The sequence below is a fragment of the Accipiter gentilis genome, chromosome 1 (assembly GCF_929443795.1).
Source record: "Accipiter gentilis chromosome 1, bAccGen1.1, whole genome shotgun sequence".
In the NCBI taxonomy this organism is placed as follows: domain Eukaryota; kingdom Metazoa; phylum Chordata; class Aves; order Accipitriformes; family Accipitridae; genus Astur; species Astur gentilis.
Window position 1 is genome coordinate 7,612,489 of NC_064880.1, and position 21,417 is coordinate 7,633,905.

At 42.7% G+C, this 21,417-nt stretch overlaps 1 protein-coding gene across 4 annotated transcripts in view; it reads left to right on the forward strand.

Moving 5' to 3' along the window:
* The window catches only part of CAPZB (capping actin protein of muscle Z-line subunit beta), a 70,066-nt gene that overhangs the window by 5,021 nt on the left and 43,628 nt on the right, over positions 1 to 21,417 (forward strand). Inside the window, exons 1-3 of one of the 4 annotated variants that reach the window (XM_049815727.1) lie at positions 2,183 to 2,216; positions 3,182 to 3,288; positions 19,898 to 19,987. In XM_049815727.1, the coding sequence (XP_049671684.1) occupies positions 3,286 to 3,288; positions 19,898 to 19,987 (93 nt within the window). In that variant the 5' untranslated portion in view covers positions 2,183 to 2,216; positions 3,182 to 3,285. Of the gene's footprint in view, positions 1 to 2,182; positions 2,217 to 3,163; positions 3,289 to 19,864; positions 19,988 to 21,417 lie in introns of those variants that run through there. The other 3 variants (XM_049815717.1, XM_049815736.1, XM_049815709.1) reach the window with 3 other exon arrangements.

Here is a 21,417-nt window from a genome sequence, read left to right on the forward strand (position 1 = left end):
AACTCTTAAAACCTTTATATTCCAAGAGTATCCTCAGCAAAGTTGCTTTGGAATTGGAATGGGAGGGAGGCTTTTTTAATTGTTTGTGTGCTATTTTGACAGTGTGTATAAAGATCTCCATAGTGAGAACTATCTGTGGCTTGACTACAGAATTCCAAGACGTTGGGTAGTGTTGTAGGTACCTTTTTCCTATATTAGTGTCCAAGAAATGCTTGGTTTTCAGCCTCAAATCAAGTGATGCTGCTGGTTTACTAACTCTGACTAATAAAACCCAGCAAGCTAAACTTTACCATTGCTGGAAGACTCTTGCAGCAGTAAATTCAATTTATGAGAACCCCTAATAAAAGTTTACATATCTTTCAAGTGCCACAAGGTTGACATGAAAGAAAATGGGCAATCTGACCTAAAAAACCCTCAAGATTTCTTTTTCTTTAATAGAAAAATGAATATTCAGTGAAGTATGAAAGTTTTCTCTAGGACCTTGTTTCTAAGCATGTTCACACAGTCACCCTTGGTCCTGGCTAAACACTGGAATAAACAAAATAAATAGCATTTCACCATGCATACAGGAGGATAAAATAAAAACCACATTGTGTTGGACCACAAATGCTCTACAAAGTTCTGGCTAAATGTGAAAAGTACTTTGTAATGCTAATAAGTATTTATCCTTCTGCTTCCTTGAATATAATCAAATGTACAGGGAAAGCACATGTATTTTATAGTTGCTGATTGCAAGATCAAAAGCCTTGTTATTAATTGCACATGAATCTGATGCTGTTGGGCTGTTAAGCCGTCAACTGACATCATCGTTTGCTTCCTTTGTTTATAGGCCCTCGTTTTAAAGATGCGTAATGCCTGACAAGCAGCCTTTTGAGCACACTTTTCTGATTAGGTGGGTGATTCCATGCCAGGAGGTGTAAGAAGTGCCTGTAGTGCAGGTAATGCCAACCTCACAGCACTCAAATTTATCAAATGTCCCTGAATTAGCTGTATTTGGTGTCACCCCCTCCACGAATCACAGCAGAAGGCAGGATGGCTACAACTGTAGTTACACACACGGAGCCTTCTGCCTGCTGAGATCCACTACATGCTGCAAATTGCAGCCTACCAGGAAGAGTCTGGTCCTACATCTTTAATAAACAACAGAAAAAAATTCCCTTAAGCATGTCCTGCTATAAACAAGCAAAGCAAGCAGCTGGTCCTCATTTGAGAAGATGTTACATCAATTGCAAAAGGAATCTGCAGATCTTCTTAATGCAAATATTTTTGGGAAAACAAAAAGCAGCTGTTTATTCTTCTTGATACCTATTAGCAGGAAAGCAAAATCCAGGATACTTGTATTTCTTCTGCTAAGAAAAACATCCTCTTGTCCTCAACATTCATTTGGATCTCAAATTGTTTAAAATATACTGGGCTGCCTAATTCTGCTTTTGGTCTGCGGCTGCAGCAAGCAGCTAGAAACTGTCTGTTCGTAACTATAAAAGCTACTAAAAGTAGAGGAGTCATTGAATACTTTGCATGAGTTTTGTGACAAAAATAATGAAGTTTAGAACATGTGTTTTCAAATTTATCAATTCTGTCCTCCCAGACCCTGCCCCAAAGAAAATGTGTGCATTAGATGTGTGGACCCCTGTAAAAGGAATGAATAATTTGCCCTGTGTAATGAACAGGCTTGCTTTTCTTGATTACTCTTAGTAGGCACCTCTGAGGGAACATAAGGACTGAAGGATCTGGGGATTGCAAAAGAGAAGCCACTTCGGACTGCTGGATCTTGCAGGCTGGGTTTAAGGAGGTTAGGCTGACTTGTACTGGCAAAGAACTGAATTTGGAGACTCTAGAGCAGGAAATGCCTTCAGAGGCCATGTGGCTGCTCTACGAGGCATGGCAAGATTATTTCCCATCTTGGGGTTTATTTGGTAGTGGGTTATCGATGGAGTTTTATGTGCTTTTGTTTTTCTGTGAAGTAATATAGCTCCTGTTTTTCTTGAGATTGTTCTGCTATTTTCTGTCCTTTGCTCTTGGCTCACGAGGGCCAAGTCTGCGGTGTGGGAGCCAAAGAGCACCAGCGGAGGGTTCTCGGCAGCCTGGCACCAAAACTCTGGTGAAACACGGGCCAAATAATTGTTCCAAAAAAGCTGCAGAGGAACGTATTGTCGCACAATGAATCAGATGCTTTCCTGGGGTAACTGGGCACGTTGCAGCTCTTAAATTCACAGGTCGGTATTGAGAAGTACGAGTCCAGGATTTTTGATTAGTTTTACCCGAGATCACTGAAATGTCAATTGGGGGGTGTGGGGGGGGAATGGTTTCTTTCTGGGACAGTCTAAAAAAACAGAAATGCTTTATTTGCACATACACACGATTTGCTGATTTCTATCTCGTGCTTGGAGATCCGTATCGCAGCTGCCTGAGCCCTGAAGTCATCAAAATATGTAAGTATCTGCTTGGCTTCCAGCAGGTACCTACATGCTTTGTGGAATCAAAGACTAAGCTTCCAGAGAAGGCTGAACACTTGCTTTTCAAATTAATTAACCCTGGCCTTAAGCAGCCAGAGGCTGATTACTTTTCCTTGTCACTTCGGAGCTGGAGTAGGCGTGTTACAGGCAGCACCAGATGCTCTATTAGTTACCTCCGTAACAAAGTCCACTTTTCGGCGCTGGTGGGGTTGCCAAAACGTTACCTCTTCGGGCTGACGTTTTCCGTGCTAACTACCGGCCTCGTACGGGCTTTCGTTTAACCCCAAGGGCTATTTAAGTGTTTAAAAGGTGTTTAAAGGAGAGGGACCTGCTGCTCCGGCCAGGAGCTGGGGCCGACTGCCGGCCGGCGCCACGAGGGCTGAGCCGCCCCAAGGCCCCGCCCCTGTCTCCGCCCCCTCGTCTCTGATTGGCCGTCCTCCTTCCGGCCGCGGCCGGGCTTACCCCCGCGCTGGAGCTGGTGACGCCCGCCGCCCTCGCGCCCGCGGTGCTGCTCCCTCGCGCGGTCCCTCCGCCCGCCGCTCTGCTGCGCGCCACCCCTTGCGGGGCGGGGGAATGGTTCTTCCCGCTCCGCCCTCTCGCCCCTCCCCGCCCCGTTCGCGCGCCGCGCTCCATACTTGGCGATGGCCGGCGAGCCGCGCGCTGATTGGCGGGGCGGCGGCGAGGGGGCGGGGCGGCTCGGCGCTGACCCGGATGTTCACTCCTAGGCAACGGCGGAAGTGGAAGGGCCGCGGCCTGCCTCGGAGGGAGACCGGACGGGACCGGGAGGCGCCGCCGTTGCTACCGCCCAGCGCAGCCCCGCCGAGCCGCCATGGTAAGGGCGAGGGGGGCGGCCCCTCGCCGCTGCCCTGTCCCCTTCCCCGCGTCCCCCTTCCTCCCGGCGGTGCCGCCCCCTCCCATCCCCCCGGTGCCGCGCCCCGGTGGCTCCTTCGCCGCCCCCGCCTCCTCCCCCACCCCCACCCCGGTCGCTTCGCAGGGGGGCGGCGGAGCCGGTGGGGCTCGCCCGGCCTCCCCGGGGCGGCGGCCAGGGAGGGCCCGAGCCGGTGCCGCCAGGGGAGAGGGAGGGGTGGCCTGGCCTGGTGGCGGGGGCGGCGGCGGGGGGAGCGGCTCTGCCCGGGGCTCCGCGGGGCCCGGCGGCGGGCTGCGGGGCGTCCGGGCCCGTCCGGCTGCTCTGCTGCCCTGTTACTTCCAGGTTCCTGGGCCTGATACCTGGGGTGGTGTTTACAGAGGGAATGCTTCCGCTTTGGACGGCGAATGTTACCGCTTGATGTAGTTGTAAAGGGAGCGAGCGAATGCATGCAGCAGCAGCAGCAGCAGCGTTTAAGAGCGGTGGGGGCCCAGTCTGCCGTTGCTGCTGTTCACAAACCCCAAATTGTCACCCATGGTCTGGCATTTCCTCTGGAAGCTGGGCTTGCTCGTTAAGGTGTGCTAAGATCTAGTGGAATCTGCAAAATACAGGAAAACCGAGCGCAGTCAGAGCAGGTAGTGTTGCAGCGGTGGGTGCTACTCTTCTGCGGGGATGAGAACTTTCCTTTTTTCAGAGAAGAGCCTCTCGTTTCTTCAGTCATGTGAAAGAATCTCCATCTTGCTGTGTGTTTGCTGAATGGATTAGCTCAGGTCACAAAACCTTTCGATTTCATTTTGGCACTGTCTGTAAAGGGGGCAGATTTCATCAGCTCTAAACAAACGCAGCAATAAGAACGGGAGCTGGCCCAGGCCTTGGTCTGCTCCCAGCTCTGCCTGGAGGGATGCGTGCTTTTGCGGAGCCTATTTAAGGCAATGTAACCCCCGTGGATGTAATCACTTGTATGGAATCACTGAGGTACCTTTTGTTCTTTGGGAATTTGTGATTCTGGTTTTCCAACGTTTGAATGTATTTAGATTTAAAAAAGAGCAACCCAGTGCCTGGTAATATAGCAATATAAAGACTGGTTAAGCAAGCAAGTGTAATCCTTTACTTCTCACCTTCAACCATGAGAATTTCAGAGACGATACCTTATGTTGTTTCTTCAGAGCTGAAGATCACGGTGATCCTGCCACCTTTATTATACAGGATAAAGATCTTTAGTTTCTGGTGAAAGGTGAAGAATGGTCAAGGTTCTGCTCCTCTGTTCTTGTTTGAACAAATGAGATGCTGCGTCTGACTTGTGAGTGCGGGGGGTGACAGGATGGAGCATCTTATTTCAGTTGTGTATCTTATTTTAAGACTCTGAAATCTGTTTGTGTGAGACCTGACTACAGAATTCGAAATCAGGGTTCCAACAAATTATGCTAACTTCTGCCATGGCAAAAATCCTCACAGGAAAAGAATTCAAGGAAAACAAGTAGGCTTCGTGTAAAATAACAATGGTGATACCAGGTTGTTTTAAGGGGATAGGAAAGCATGCTGTAAGAAGAATCCAGTCAGGGTTTAAATGTAACCATATGAGTCTTTTGGAGGAGGTAGAGCAGAAATCCTTTAGAAATTTCCTGAGTGCTGTAAGCTTATGCTGTCTCCTGATTTTTCATGTTTAGTCACGGAGACCACTGGGTGTGGGAGAAATTTGATCAGATCTTTCAACACTGTGTGTTAGTCTCTGATGTTGAGTGGGCTTCAGGGATGAACCTGCAGCAGCCGCTGCTATTGGTATATCATGGTGGCTGTGTACGCATCTGAAGACTCAAAGAAGGTGGCAACTTAAGCATGGATTATCTAGGTCCAGTAAGAGCGTGCGAGAGAAATCACTGATCTTGTTTGCAGAAGGCAAACAATCTGTGGTGATGTTTTAAAACTTTACTGATTCTTAGAATTAATTTAGCATTATGCAGACAGTGCAGTTGCAGCGTCTAGTTTCAACTTAAGTGCAAACCCAGTGTTTAGAGTGCTTCTCGGATCCTTCATTTTGGTGGTTATGAAAACACAATACTGAAGTGGAGCGTTGAAATGCTGAAATGGCCCTTTCATTGAAGGCAACAGCAAGTTTCATAACAGCTGGGAGAAGCTGGTACGGTACAGGATATTAGGTCAAACACCTTCTTGGTACCATGGGGTTACCAATGTCTATGTAGAACAGAGAGGTGGGAACCTTTGTCTCCTCCGTACCACCTCACGTCTGAATTGCTCCTGGTGAGCTTAAGTGAGAATTTCAGAAGTATGTCTGCATTTCAGTCAGGTGCTCGGTGAAACAGGGCAGGGCAACACATGAAGCTTGAAAACTGCCTGGATGGATGCCGTCTCTTGTGCTAAAAATAAAGTGAATGCACTGTTCAGGGCAAAGCAGGGCTTGGGAGAGTGGATCTGCTGAGGTTTCTGGAATTGTGGGTTATGAATAGATGGAATCCAGTTACTCTTTGTAAAAAAAAAAAAAAAAAAAAAAGAAGAATTTTCCTTTCCAGGTTATGTAAACTGTCCTAATCATGTTAGCAAGTATTTATTCTGCTAGGCAACTCTTCAGGAGAAGGTGGACAATTTTAGCAAAATTTACAATTTAATCAACCGTAAATTCAAACTGTCTAGTGTAGCGCTGGCTGCACATCATCCGTTTAGAATTTGCGAGGCAGCTAAAAAGCGCTGAAGCACAGCCAAGGATGCGTGATGCAACACTGACACTCAATACATAAACCTTGTGTGCTGTTCAGAGTAACTAATATTGTCAAGGTAGGGGTTGTTTGTCTTGGGCAAGCACGTTGGTGCTTGATAAATAACTTGGTTTTGTGCAACCGTTACCGAAACTATACTCAATGATTTGTGAAACTGCACAACTAAAGGTAGCGCTTTTCTAGCCGGTTGAACACCGAGCCCGTCTCTCTTCTAAACTGATCGTGTCGCTTTTGAAACCCTACCATAGAGTCTGAGAGCTCAGGATAGGTTTTCAGTGTCCACAGCAAGTCCTTTGCACCTTGGGCTTTCTGAGAAATACTGACTTAAGCTATTTTGTAGATTCCAGGTTTTATTAGCCAAGTATATGAGCTTAGCTAAATGTTATCTTAAAAGGCAAATTCCCAAAATAATCAAGTTAGAGGATATCGCTGGGATAGGGAATACTGCCATTGCAGTGGTGCTTAATCTTGTGGTTTATTAGTGAAGGAAAAACATTCTCAAGCTGAAGTTGTTCAAACAGGATTTCCTTACGTGGTAAATATATATATGCTGATATGTTACTAGTTGACATCTGGGAGTAAAACAAAATGAAAAGTGCAGTTCAACTCTTTGAATTACTATTTTCAGTCATTACTGCTGTAGTTGAGTAGAGAAATTACTCTCTTTGGGAAGGAGACATTGCTGCCCTCTTCAATTTCTACTTCTACAGTTTTCAGCTACACTTTCTATCAGTTGACTTTCATATACAAAGGATAGCTGATTAACTTGGGGGCTGCGTGTGATCATGCAGCACTCCCCAGTGCTGCGTACTCATCTGCTTTGGCTTTGGGTAGGTGGATACTTCTGAAGACTTGGATGAGGAATGCCGGTGCCAGTGTTTATTCTCCTGCCTGCCCTTTGGAGAGATGCTTGGTCAAGTACAAATGGCTCCTTACTCTGCTAAGTAAACTTGTAGAGAAGTGTTTTGTTTTGTTGTTTTGGGGTTTTTTTTTCCCCCTTGAGCTAGTACACATTGTAGTAGTGCCACCTCAAGTTGAAATAAAACTGAGTATGTTTCAGTGCCTGCTGAAGAGAGAGCAATTTTACTGGAGAAGCATGAAATTCTGAAAGGTGTCTGTACAGGCAATGTAAGCTGGAGTTTAGTTCTATGCTAAGTACCCCTTTTTTACCCGACTTTAATCCAATGTGTTGTTTAAGGACTTTTTTTCCAGGCAAAAGGCATGATTGCAGAAGTGTAAGATACTCAAAATGATGTTGATCTTCTATTTTTATTCATATTTTTATTCAAGCCACTGTGCATTATAATTTCCCACTTTCCCATTGATTTATGCTAGGAGTCCTGAAGAGTTTAAAAAGCCTCAGCCAAATCTTTATGGCTCTCCTTAATGTGCAAGGTCCAAAGCATGTGTATGCTTCAGTTCTTCCTAATCCTTTGATATGTCCAGGAAGAAGGGTGAAAAAAAATTCACATAAAACCAGGAGACTTCAAATTTGAATTTCTTTTATGGGTGAAACTTGTGTGGTGTGAAGGAGCAGTTAATACATCTGAACAACACAAGCCTTTCCCAAGCTTCTTGCTCTCTCTAGCTGGGCTGTAGCCTGAGGTTTGTTTGCTGCCATGTTGTGTTATTTAAAAAGCTTCTCTAGCTTGAACATGAAGATCAAGGATTCAGGCCAGTGCGATGGAAGTGTGGCCACTTTAAGCTAGAGTATAAACTGATTTTTTTTTTTCTTCAACTTTTGTGTAATGCCGCCTTAATAGTCCACGAATGAGGCGTTCATGTTGACATTAATTTGCGAATTGACCAAATACCATGAGTGGATATCTGGCTGAGAACTGTAACTGAAACTTGCAATGCATTTGGAGAATATTAAGCTGTTGTGGCTTAATTGAGCTGAATAATATGGGGTTCCTGTCACCTGGACCTGATCAAGTGGCCAAAATTCACTTAGGGGGTCTTATGTCCTAAAGCAGGGTGGCGGGGGTGCTTCCAAACAGGTTGTCTTGGGAAGTTTGAGCTCTTGTCTGTCTGGTAGATGAGTTGTTTGCTTTTGAAACGTCCTTTGTGGGGCATGAGGGTGAATGCTGGTTGAGCAAGTTTTAAAGACATCTCCCTGTTAGTTGAGCTGAGAGGATTTATTATGGGAAGAAAATGCAGTGTACTTGAGGAAGGTGCTTTGCTTGTTTCCTAATTAAAATGTTGTAATTTTCCAGAACAGGTGCTGTCTGGGTAATGCAAATGCAGTGGCAATCCTGTCCTTTTTCTGGCTTTTTAGATGCAATGAAGTTTTGAGTGAGGAATTGAAAACAGGATCTATTTCTTACTTGTGCCCAAAATAGGCTTCTATTTAGAATTACTTTAGTTGCATTTGATAATATCTTGTGCTGCATTTCCTAGAGTGGTGGCCTGAGCCTTGGCATTGAGCAGTAAGATTAATTTTCTTGTATTACCTGGTGCTGTTCTTTTGCCCTACCTTCCTCTTGTAGGGTTTAGAGGGAAAATGTGCAGCATGCTTTGAGCTCGTGCTCTTTGTGCTGCCGCTTCCAAGTTGGGCTGAAGAACTACAAAATGTATTTGTACGCACTTGACTTATCTGGCTGCCCTTCTTATAAATTATCTACTTTATTCCTGCTATATGCAAATGAAACCATGCTAGTTTTTATTTCCTCAGCGTAGACAGTGTTATTTTTCAGCGCAGGCTTGGCTTAGGAGTCCTGACTCTCAGTTTAAACCCATGAGACCTTACTCAAAGTGTTTGCAGCCATGCCACGGAGCATGTCCTTACTGGTGCTGTTTCCCTGAGTATGAAGAGGATGTCCTCCATGTCTTTTTTGTTACAGAAAGTGGAGCCAAGTTCTCTCCTGGTGCATTGACTTGGAATTTCAATCACGTCCTTGTTGCAAAGTGGGAGGGTTACCAGCCTGGGTGAAAGTAGAACCCAGGATCTAACAACTTTAGCAGCATCAGCTGAAACAAGACTGAAAAGAGCGCTGAAGTAAGAGGATTTTGTGTGGAAGGGAAGAGGGTTGAGACTGTATTGAAGACATAAGCTTAGTGGTTGCCTTAAGCCACCAATCAAAGCCACCATAAATAAAATACTCTTTATTCTCTGAGGGAATTTTGTTTGTATTTCTTCAGGTGACACTTTCTATCTTTTCCATTAGACAAACTGCTGAGTTGGAAAGTGATGTCCTGTTACCTGCCTTCCCCAGTTATTTTTGCTTTGGTAAATATCAGGATTTAAAAAAAGCTTGCTGCTAGCAAGGGTGATTGGTGGCTGGCTGATAGCCTGTGCTTGCAATTTGAGACGGGCTCAAGAAACAAGAGATGGGTCTTCTGGTGAGTTAATTCAAAGGAGGAGAGAGCCATGAAATGGAGGAATGAGGTAAAATATCAGCTGCATTATGCTGACCGCAGCAGTTAATAGCTGTATTTATCCACCGAGTCCTGCCGCTGTGCACATTTAGGGGTCATCACGGAGAGTTTTGGATGTAATGCTAAGAACAGGCATGATCTTGGCTCAGTATTGACAGTGTTTCACTGGATGGTCAAATACAGCTTTCACGTAGCCATTAGTACAGGCAGAGCTATTTCAGAGCTTGGTAAGGTGAAAACTGGCCAAATGGAATAAGTATTAGCTTGGTATTAAATTAAAGGAGAACTGTGACAGGGATTGAAACTGGCACGTGTGTGTTATGTGAAGCACTGCCCCTGCATAAACTGTCTCTACTACTTAAATTTATTAAAAGTTTTGCAGAACTTGCAGGTATTGTTAGGTCGCTCACTGTCTGTCTGCAGTTTTGACTCAAGGCTGGGTCAGACGTGTTCAGAAGCGGCAAGGAAAGCCTAAAAAGACTGAAAGAATAGGCAAGTCTGGAAATTATGGCAAAGGAAGGAATTCCGGGGAGCATGAATATCTTGTTAGGTGGAGATGTGATAGTCTTATGCCTTGTATGTATGCAGAACCATTATCTTTCTAGTTTAAAACTTGAAATCCTTAGGGCTGAATCCCTTGGATGAAACTGAACTGTCCTGCAAGGTTTGCAGTGTAGTCAGCGAGGTACGTCTTGCTAGACACAAGCGAAAGGCATATTAACCTACTTTTTTGACCTTTTAGGCAATCGGAGAACACTCAGGGATGAGGGCTAATTAGATAACCTCTCTGTCTCTCCTCTCTGCCTTGCCAGGCATCTGATTACTTGCCAGAGTTATCTAGTGAATTTACAACCCTGGCTACTAGACTTCAGGACGCTGGAAAGTGCTGAGTTTGTATATTAAACTGGGCAGCTGTCAGTGTGGCGGCAGCTTTCCTGGGGTGACGGGGGCTCTACAAACAGGCTGGCTTAAAGCATTATACTGAATTTGTGATGTTGAATGTTTGTGTTGGGTATGCTTTCAGTAGGCATGTCAGTGTTTGTTGTCAGTCACTTTGGTAATAGAGTATATGTCTCCCCGCTGCTATAATAATGTGCATTTTCCTCAAATGTTTTTGATGTAAATAACTTCTCATATGAAAAAATCTAGGTTGCAGCTCACTGGAAGGAGAACCTGGATCTGCCAGGCCAGGGCCAACTTGCCAAACTTGGCTGTTTCTGCAAGAAAAGAATTCTCTGTTTCAATTGAGCAGTTCCTCTTCTGAAACTTTTGTGACCAGGCTGATTTGAACATGAAACAAGCAGTATGTAGAATTAAAAGAGCATTTTGAAAAAATCATCGAGCATTAACAGAATTAAAAGAAAGCATCACAAACCATATGTGTGCGGATGTTCAGGATGACAGTTGGCAGTGTTGAATCTCAAGAGCTGTTGTATTTGTAGTGATTATGGTTTCAATTAAAAAAATAAATTGACCCCTGTAAAAATTAAGCAGTCCTTCTCTAGAGACTTGATTTGGGCACTTCCTCAGTAATGTTTGAATGGAAGGCAAGAAGACAATGTGACTGTGAGAAACAGGTCATCAGGCTTATGAACCAACACAGACCTACTGTATTGGCTTATTTCAATGACTGAACTAATCCACTTGGCCAGTTAGTAGTAGGTTTACAGAGAAGGAATGAAGTGAGAGGCTGAGGATGAGAGAGTATTAATCAGTAATTTGGGATACATCTGCAGGGTTGAAGCCAAGAGCTATATACGAAAGGATCTTGCAGAGGTGAGTTGCATGGGAGTTTTTACAAAAGGGCTGACAAGGTCAGGAAGAAGATCCTGTGAATGATTTCCTGTTGCATGGGCAGTAAGTAGTCTTTGTTTGGTGTGAGTCAGTGTGAGCGAGCCCGATGGGGGAAGGAGGGTGGTTAGGAGGTAGCTTCACAGTTTTTAGAAAGCAAGGCTTACTTGCCTGCACAACAGCTTAGTATATGCCAAAGTATTTGTGAAGCTACAGAAAATGCTTGGAATATAGTGCTGAACTGAGTCACAAGGAAATAACAAGAGGCATCTGAAGTTACTTGATGTATTAAGTAATAGTGAATAGTTACACTGTCAGTAAAGCTGTCTGTGTCTGGATGTTTGTCTTTTAGGGGTGCCTGCATAGTTGTGCTCAAGCCAACATCTGTGCTGGTAGGGGAACTATTAGGCAGACATTACAGGCTTCCTTACGAAGTGTTTGCAAAATCAGGACAAGTTCTCCTATCTCAGTACTGTGCTGTAGCAGTTTCTTTTTTCTTTTTGTTTAGCTAAGATTTCCTATCTGTAGTTATATCTAACAAAGAAAATGTTATTTGGCGTTAAATCCAGACTTAAAATGGGAAAAAAACCCAAACCCCTGTTGTGCAGTAACATAAGTCTAATTAAATCTTGTAATGTTAATTGGCAAAGGTGGTCAGCTCTACAGTCAACTTCAGTGTCTTTAATCCCACTTATTAAAAGTTAGCGATGCTTTTTTGCAATCTGTGCAATTTTTCTATGTAGCTATTTTACTGCTGTCCCCATTTTACTCTTTCATGTGGGGCTAATAGATTGCATATTCACTTGATGCCATGATTTATTGGGATCTGACTTTTTGCAAACTTTATGCTTCATAGGAATTCTTGGCACCAGATGAAAGCTAGTAAATTACATTGTCATGTTCAATGACAAGTTTAATAAATAAAACATTGTTTCTGTTACCTAGAAGACAAACACTGGTGCAGAAATCATTAGTGATGTGCCAAAAGGTCAAGATGAATAGCCTGTTCCCAGAAAGCCTTGTTGCTGGTCCACCCTGCTCTTCTGTTTGTACGTGGTGGCTCTTTTCATTGGACAGGTGATGGAGATTTGCATTGGACTTTATATATATGAAGTCTAAAGTGACAGATGTTAAGTTAGGTTTGAAAACAGATGCAAGTATCTAGCATCTCGAAATACATGCTTGCTGGGAAGGAGGTGCCAAGCAAATGTTAATTTTTTTCACTGTGTACTGTACACCTTTGTAGATGTGCTAACAGGAACTGAAATGCAGCTAGTCGAAAAACAGCTATGAGGAGTGCAAACTAGCTGCTGAACATACTCCAGGAGATACTGAATTCTTACTTCGAAAGCAAATAGTGAATTACAGTTGAATGGCCTGCTCCAGACCATGAGGGGTTGTTAGTTTTTTCTTGCTAGATGTAAAACATCTTGACAAATATTTGTTTCATGAGATTGAGCTTCTTAATAAAGTAATGCAAGCAGCTCTGGTTTATTTAGAAACTAACGGATGGAAATGCCTTCAGTGTATTATATGTCATTTGATAATAATTTCTGGAGGTGAGCTAGGATGTTGGGTAATGTCCCTTGAACAGTGAACAATGCTTACCTGATTTGGAGGTAAGAATGATGAATTCAGATACAATGTGTGATTGAAAGGATGCTTGAAAGCATCTGTCTAAAGGTAAAGCAACAAACAAGGATTTGGCAAACCGCTGATCGCAAGCTTTGAGGTGCTCATTGAGCTTGAATGGAGGAGGAGATCTCTGGTAGCTGGCCCTAGATGACCATTGCCACTCCTTTAATCTGTCTTGGATTTGCCATAGTTGTGCTGTCAGCCTGAAATGGTGAGAAGTATCCAATGTCATCAGCGTGCTGGTAGCAGTGAAACTTAAGCTGCCTCATTTGCTCTCCTTCCCGTAGATTATTTTAGTTCCCCCGCATGAGTCTTTGGAGCAGACATACGAGTTACCCTTTCCTGTAGAACCTCTTTAAAGAAGAGATCCCTGGTGAGCACTTGTCCTTCTGAAGTTAGTGTGTATTAAATTTCTGGACTAATGTAGAACAAAAGCTGGTCAATGTTTCTGAGGTTGAGAGTAGACATCTTATTTTTGACAAGCATGCAGGTGCATTTGTCAGCATGTACAAGACCTAGACTTGAATTCAGAAAACAAGCCATGAAAACATTTTCAGTCATTAATTGGGGCTAGTACTGCTTCTCCATAGCATGCTCAATTGTTTTAAAAGTTAGAGCAGAGTAGAATAAAAGAAATAACGTTCTGCAGGAGACCATCTCCGAGAAGGATTTGCCGACTCAAAAGCTGAGAAGTGACTTGTACAATTGGTCTGTAAGTAAATAATGGTTACAGGGGAGCTGTGGGAGACCAAGTACAGCAGCTTCTGCTAAAATCTTCTGATCCATCACTTCTTGGTCTTATTTTGATCTTTGATCCTTCTCACTTGCAATTCGTGCAATGAGCACCCTCGGCAATTGGTCTGTCTGTTTGGTCTTGACCACAGTGGTAATGTGAACACAGCAAACTGAGCTAAACATGTTACTAAACATATGACATGGTCATAAGTGTCTGAGATAATAAAAGCCACTGGATCACATCCTAACCAGAGAAGACAAAGCTAGAAGCAGCTCAACAGGAGGAGAATGTAGTCTGCATCAGCGTCATGTTCTTTTAGTAATGTTTGACCTGTTCTTTTATGACTATCCACAGCATAGTGTATCTTCAGCTTTTATTATGTTTGATTGTTTCTTAAATATGCTATCCCTGTTTCTCCCACTAGTACACCTTGCTGTCAGGAAGCCGTGATTTATAAGTACATTACAAGTGGTTTTAGATAGGATCTGCCAGAAGAGGGTTAATAGTCAAGGGAAAAATAACGTAGAAAAACAGATTGCAAGGAATATGTGCAACTGATGGAAACGTCATGAGTGCAGAACTTGTCTGGGATTCATAGATCGTACAGAGTTATTACCCTTCCCATCTAATATCCTAAAAAGTGAATGCTGACAGCCAAGAAGGGAATCCTGCGACTTAACATACTACTGTACTTTTTATTACACAGGGGTTACAATAATTCAAGCCTTTGCTAAAGTTTCTAGCAGTAATACTATCCTATTGTGTAATTTGAAAAGGGAGTCTTCTGCCTTTTGAGCTCTGGAAGTTGGCAAGGATTAAAATGACAAGCAGGAGGGGAAGCTGTGTATCTGTTTCAATTAAAAAAAATTTAGTGTTTTAGTACCACAAAGCTGAAACATTAGTCAGACATTCCTGTTGGGAGAACTGACAGGAAATAATATGATTTACAATCTGGGGTATGTCTGCAACATAAAAGGAAGGGAAAAAAAAAAAGTAATTTGCTGGTTGTGTACTTCTGGCCCTGGATTAATTTATGAAGATATTTTGCTTGTAAACTGACCAGCGACCAAAGTGATCTGATGTGTGATTGCTTCAAATTGTGTAAGTTGAGCAATTGTTCTATTTTTGGTGTCCCTTCAGGTTTTTAGCTTATGTTTCTGTTCTCTGAAAACTGAGATGCCAGCTTGTACTTTAAATTTGGATAACTTTTCAGATGCCAGTCTTGACCAAAACTTGTGTGCGAAGCAGCTCAAAGATGTTTGTTTTATCTGTTACAACCCAGCTGCAGGGTCTTAACGATGGTGGCATTTCAGGGCCAAACATGGGCAGCACAGGCCAAATAATGAATGCTCTTACTACATGTGCGTGGCTTTTTTTACCTTAATCCTAACTACTGAAGTAATTTTTAGGTCACCCAGTTCTTCTTAGGTGGCATCACAGATGGGAAAGGGGGTAGGTAGCACAATCATGCCTTGAGTAGAAGCGTTATATTTGGTTTGCTGGCGGGAAAGATTTGGTGGCCCAAGTGGCTTATTTCCCAGAAAGGGGTAAAATAGGGAGAATTCAGTGCCGTAGCACTGAACTACCTCAGCTGGTTTTTCTTGCTTCAGGAGTTAGCTCAGAGTAGTGTTAATATAGAAATACAATACAGAAGTGAAACCAGCCTGGTTTTCTCTTTGGAGAAACTTCCTAACTCTGTTTGTGCTCAGCAATAACATAGTCAAATGAGCAGAAGCTATCAGAACAAAGCTGTGAAGACCAGGGAATTAAATCTGCAGGTCTTTGTGACAAATAGAAGCAAATTCCTGCTGACTGTAAGGCTGGGAGCTTTAGATGAAATCTTTTACCTCCTTTCAAGTGGAATGGCTTAGCTTTTGAAATGGGTAGAGCTGCAGGTTTGTGTAAACCCTCTTAAAACCTGGAGTATGGGTTAAGTATCAGGTAACTAGCAACAGAGTTGTCAAAACTTGTGAATAAAGCCTGTAAATATCTGTAAGTGTATATAGTGAAATGCATATGTAAAGATATCATTTAAAAATAAGTGCAAAATACTTGTAGGTAGTAACTCATCAGATTGCTAGTGCCTGTTGAAAAAAGAAAACAAGCATAGCTTCTGTGAAGTGTTACTGGTTCTGCCAGTGACACTGGTGTTGGAAAGGCTTTGGGTATATCTTGGCTTACAATAATGTCATTTATCAGGTGACAATTCAGTGCAAAATATAATGCAAATGTGGTATGGTTTATTACTTTGGGCTGGCAGAGCATATTTGGGTGCCATGAACTGTAACAGCTGCATGACTAGTAGTTTACTTGCAGGTTTGCATAATTTTGGGTCAGGTCCTGTTGCCTGATGTTATCAGCATATAGTATCCTGGCCAGGGGACCATTAATAAATGCCAGGTATTCCTGTGTCCTGTCTCCCTCATCCTAAGGAGCTGTATGGCTTAGGGGACGTGACAGGTGGGAGTCAAAAGGAAGTTCAGCACTTTGCCTGTTTTAATTTTTGCGATTTGCATACCTATAGTAACTTCCTGGTTTTCTGTATTTGTTTTCTGCATTGAATAACATCTGCCCATACTCAGCCTTTAAACACTATTTCTTACAGTATGAATGGAATTAAAGTATACAGCTGTGCCTCTGTGCAACTACACATTTATACAACTGATTTTTTTCAGCACTATTTGTTTTCATTTGAACCTCATCACAGAGTGCCTAGATGACCAGAGACCTGTGGCTTTTCTTAGAGGGTTTCTCCTTTGGAAATAAGCTAAGTACAGCGGAGACTCTGAAGAGAAGAGCAGATGCAGGCAAAGGAAGCTAAACAAACATAACTACTCCTATAGACATATGAATAACATTTTTCCCTGTGGTACTACCATGGGAAGGCTATAGCAGATGCTTAAGTGGAGATTCTAGATAGCCAAACATCTTTAGAGGAAACTTATTAAGGAGCTTTCATCTAAGCTAATATTTTCAGTCTTTGAGCTTCCTATGATCTCTAAATCCTTCAGTGACTTGAGCTGTAATAAAACTTCATTTAGAATTTCTGTCTGAACTCCCTACTCCTCCACAGGAGCTCTGTGCTGGATGAAACAGAGGAATGGTGGAAAATGGCCTCATATCAAGTAAACACTAAGCTCATTAAGTCCTGCAACCTCAAAGAGCTTGGCTTTGAGAGCAGCCCAGACTGGGAGACAGCCTGTCTAATCACCTTCTCAGTGAGCAGAGGTTTATAAGCCTCTCCATGTCTAAAGGCAAGAATTCAGTAGAAGTGTTTTGTCTGGAGGTCTGTTAAGAAACTGTGTCTTCAGTATGTAATTTTACAAGAGAATTAAGCAAGTGGAAATTGAGAACAGGTGATGTTAAGAGAAGTAGGTTGGGTCAACTGTGGTGAGGTAGGTGACATATAGCCTGAGTTCCTGAAGAACACCTTCCTCTTACGCAAGTTGTGTGAAGGCTTTGTGGGACTTTTAAGTGCCACTAATAACATGCCACTCTCAAAATTACAGTAGTAGTACATCCCCGGGAGTGTTCACCCTTTTATAAAATAAGGGAACCGTGTGCTGCTGGTTTTGGCACCTCGGATGTGGTTCCTATCTCTTTGTATGTGAGTACCTACAGCTGTTCTATATACTGCAGCTGGGGTGGAGGTCTGGAACCAAAGGATGTATTTGACCACAGACCCGTTTTTTAAAACCTCATTTCACCTACAGTGAAAGAACCAAAAGCAAAAGATACTGGTAGAATTACCCATTCAATTCTGAAATAGGACATACAAGAGGCATCCAATACTACACGGTACCACCTTGCTCTGTAATCTGTGTGCTTTGTATTGCCCTTTTGACTGTGCCAGCATGGATTTATGCTGGATTAAAGTGACCGTATAACCATAGATTTGGGGACAGAAATACAGCAGAATCTGCCTTTATTTCAGTGCTTTAAGAGATCTGCTGGCAAGCTGTTTAATTATTTAAATGCTCTGCAAGAAAACTGAAGAGTCCATTTGCTCAGCCTTGCTTTTACCTCTTTGATATCAGAAAAATATACTGTTAGTATGTGCTTGGATATTTTTCTTTTTCTGTTGCACACAGCCATGTATGCCAGCTGTGTCGGAACCCCTTTAAGAATCTCTACCTTAAACAGTCTTGCTCATGTATTTTTACAGCTGTTACTGAATATATTGTTATAAAAATGGTCAGTCTTAAGTTCTTTTGGTTAATCCATAAAACACTGCAAATGTAGATACTCCTTCATTCCGTGTAGTTTATTTCAAAAGTGTTGCACTGTAAAACACTTACTCTGGGGTTGGAGCTTTAGTGGTGGCTTTTAACATCATCTTTCCCAAGGCTTTTTTGTCTACTAAACAGCTCCAGCTGGCAGAGGACAGAATACTTCCGTAAGTGTTCCCACGATCCGAAAGTGTGGAGCATGACCTTGTGACCATGTGCCAGCTTTCTTTCCTTGGACGTAAGAGATAGCGGGAGGTAAAGACAATACTTGGTAAGAGTGATCCCCTGCCTGAGCTTGGCTGCTGGAGCTGGACAAGCATAGGCCATCTAAATAGTATCTTTCTCTGGGGAGTGAAAGGTTAGTAGCAAAAAGCGAATAATTTTCCCTTCCCCTAAACATCTAATGAAGATAAGTAAAAAGTTTTTAAAATCTTGGCCGTCACTTTTGTGCATGAATATGGTCATAGTCAGTTCAGTGATCAATTTGGGGTCGCTTTCCAAGATAGATAAATTCACTCCAGACTCATTTCAGCCAAAGATTTCCTTGTTAAGTTATCCAGGTATTGAAAGAGTATGGGGGGTGGTTTATGTACATTGCTTGAATGCATCCTCCTTCCATGACAAGTGACTCTCATAAACTTCTGTTCTTGGTGTCAGTGCATCCTGCTTTTCAGGCTGAAGGCTCAGATCTTCAGGAGATTATTGCAGATATGTAGGAGTTGATGCCTAACTATCTGTGGAGCTGGAGTATTTTGCAAAGATGATGTCCTATGACCCAAACTGGATGAGAAATTATAAATATATAATTTCCCCAGATCAGACTATCTGACTTGCTGGCTGTAAAATATTTATCTTTTGGTAGTGAATTGGTAGTACTTTTAAGAAGTAGCTTTCACAATAGCTGTCTGCTAAATGGAGCACTCCCTCTTTTCCTCATTGCTAGAGTATAGTTTAATTGCAGGAAACTTTGCTTCCTGTTTCTCCCTGACCTGGGGGCTGCTATTGAATAATGTGATAATGTAACTGCTTTAGTTTTGAAGCCTTTCTTAAATAAAACTTTTGGAGCTTGGCAGAATGTAGGAGGGAGAAATTAATGCTAAGCTTACTGTATATGAGTGGCTAGAAGTCGCAAAGGAAACAGAGGCGAAGGAGGAGTGAAAACAAACTGGCTGTGCTTCAGCTGCCTGGTGACCTGCTGATCAAAGTAACTTGTGTAGATTTTGGGTACTGTTAGGCTTGCAGGAAAGTGTCTGTTTATATCTGTTGGCGAGAAGGAGAGCTAAAGGTTCTGTCAAGAACATGGTTCAGTTCATCAAGTGTCTGTGGTAATGTCTGTTGCACACTTTCTGACTCTGAAGTTTAAGGGGTTCTTTTGCGTCAGAATTGGATGTGAGACCAGCTGCAGTAAGCCCTTTGGAGTATGTTGCTGTGATTTCTTGAAATAACTAAAGTCCCTGATTTCTCAGATACAGGCAGCTTTTGGTGTGTGTTTTGTAGCAAGAAGGAAATAGTGGGTCATACTTTATGTGTGTGTTTCATTCTGTTTTTTTTAACAAAGCTGAAGGAGGGAGAGAGAACTCTGTGTTGGAATAGAATTTGTCTTGGATACTAGTTATCTCAAGCTGAATGGCACAATACAAATGAGGAAGTGTTAAAACTGCTTTGGGAGAAGGAACTTTCAGTTCCCTAACCCAGATTATTATTGAGATAGCATGGAAAAACAGTGCATTGAACATTTGCACAAATGTTGGAAACAGTTTTTGGTGAGGTAAGGACTGGACTCTTTTCCATCAGCAGCATGGTGTTACACTGGCAGCACGACACCAGTTAGAGCTGCGCTCTTAAATCCATACTCTGGAACACTTTTTGCAATATCAAGTCAATAATCCGCGATCAAATGATACTGAACTTTATTGAAATCTATTTATATTAATACAAAAACACGCTGCTGCTTCAAACTAGAAACTGTATCTCTCACATCAGAGGAGTCAGCAAGCACTGTGGTTCGTGTATGTGCGTGAATGTGATGTATTACCTGTATATATTGTGATGGAGGGATGTTCTTGTTTCTGCAGAGTGACCAGCAGCTGGATTGTGCCTTGGATTTGATGAGGCGTCTGCCTCCGCAGCAGATAGAGAAGAATCTCAGTGACCTCATTGACTTGGTGAGTATTGGATGCTCTGACCAACTAATTGGCTGAGTCCTGGGTGTAAGGATCTGGTATGTAAGAACCTTTTCTGAAGCATCTTGGAGGTGTGGTGATTTGTTTTTCTCCTTGTCTTTTGGCAAGGTTGAAGAATACAGCAATTGCCCAAACAATGTCAGGAATCTACATGTTTATTTTGGGCAAGCCAGCAGGTACTACTGTGTATGGACGGACATGCTTTCGGATGCAGGGTCATTAGCAGCTTTCTTGATGAAGTCATCGCTGGTTTGGAGGCTGCTGTTTAGCAGAAGTAACTTGGAGCAGTTTATACAAGGTTGATGCATGCACTTGTATGTGTGTATTGTCTCCTGATAAACTACCTGCCTGTTTTTAGTTTGACACGGGACTTGTGCAGTAGGTGCAGTGGATGTGCTATGGCACTTGCTTCAAAGATGTTACAGAGACACAATATGTCAGAACACCGGGGTTCTGGAGAACACCCAAATCTATAATTTGTGCTATATCAGATACGCTGCAGTCCAGCAAATATAAAAAAAAACCCCTGGCCAACCATCTTGTGCCTGATACCTGTTTTCCGCTTGCCCCTGAAACATTTATTCTCCTTCTGTAAACTGCTAGTGAAGAAAACTAACTTAAAAAGGATGTGTGTGCTCGTTACTAGTTGCATAGGATTTAGTTGCACATCCTGTGTTGCACAATTAGGATATAATAGGCTAGCTAGTGTCAACTGTCCCTTAAAACAGTGTGTGGCACAGCTGCCTCTGGAGTAACTTAAAGTATTACTGAAATACGGATTTAATCTATAAAGATCTACTATATGGGCGGCTGGGAAAACTTGTTTCCATTGTCCAGTCTAAATATATGGCTTATTTCTTACCGAAGCGTCTGAATTTTTGCAGACAGAGGACTTTGAGGCTGGAACAGGGCTGTTAGACCTTTGAATGAAACCTTTCCTCTTATCTGTAGTGAGAACTACATCCCTTTTCTGTGGCAGGTCTGAATTTTATGCATGAAGCTGACAAATCTTGTCTGAGAGACCCTAAAAATCTGATGGTTCTGCACATAGCAGCTATTTGAACTAGTGCCTCTTCATTAAATTGTTTAAATTGTGTCCGAGCTGTTTGTCGTCTTTGTGTGCAAAGAGCAGCTGCTCACCCGGTAAAAGTTTAGTTGAGGAGGTCTGTTCCTAAGTGATATTGAAGCTGGAGTTAGCAAACTTGGGAGGAGTCCCATGGTCAAAAATTTGTGGCTGACTTAAATTTATCAAACTCTATTTAGATACTGCTTTTAGGTACATAAGCCAAGGTACAGGTAAGAAAGCTGTGCGGGTCAGGAAAGAAATTATTCCCTGCAGGAAGGGATTATTTCTCTTTCTTGAAACCATTTAGTAATTGGCTACATCTGTGCCACCAAAACTCTTGGCAACC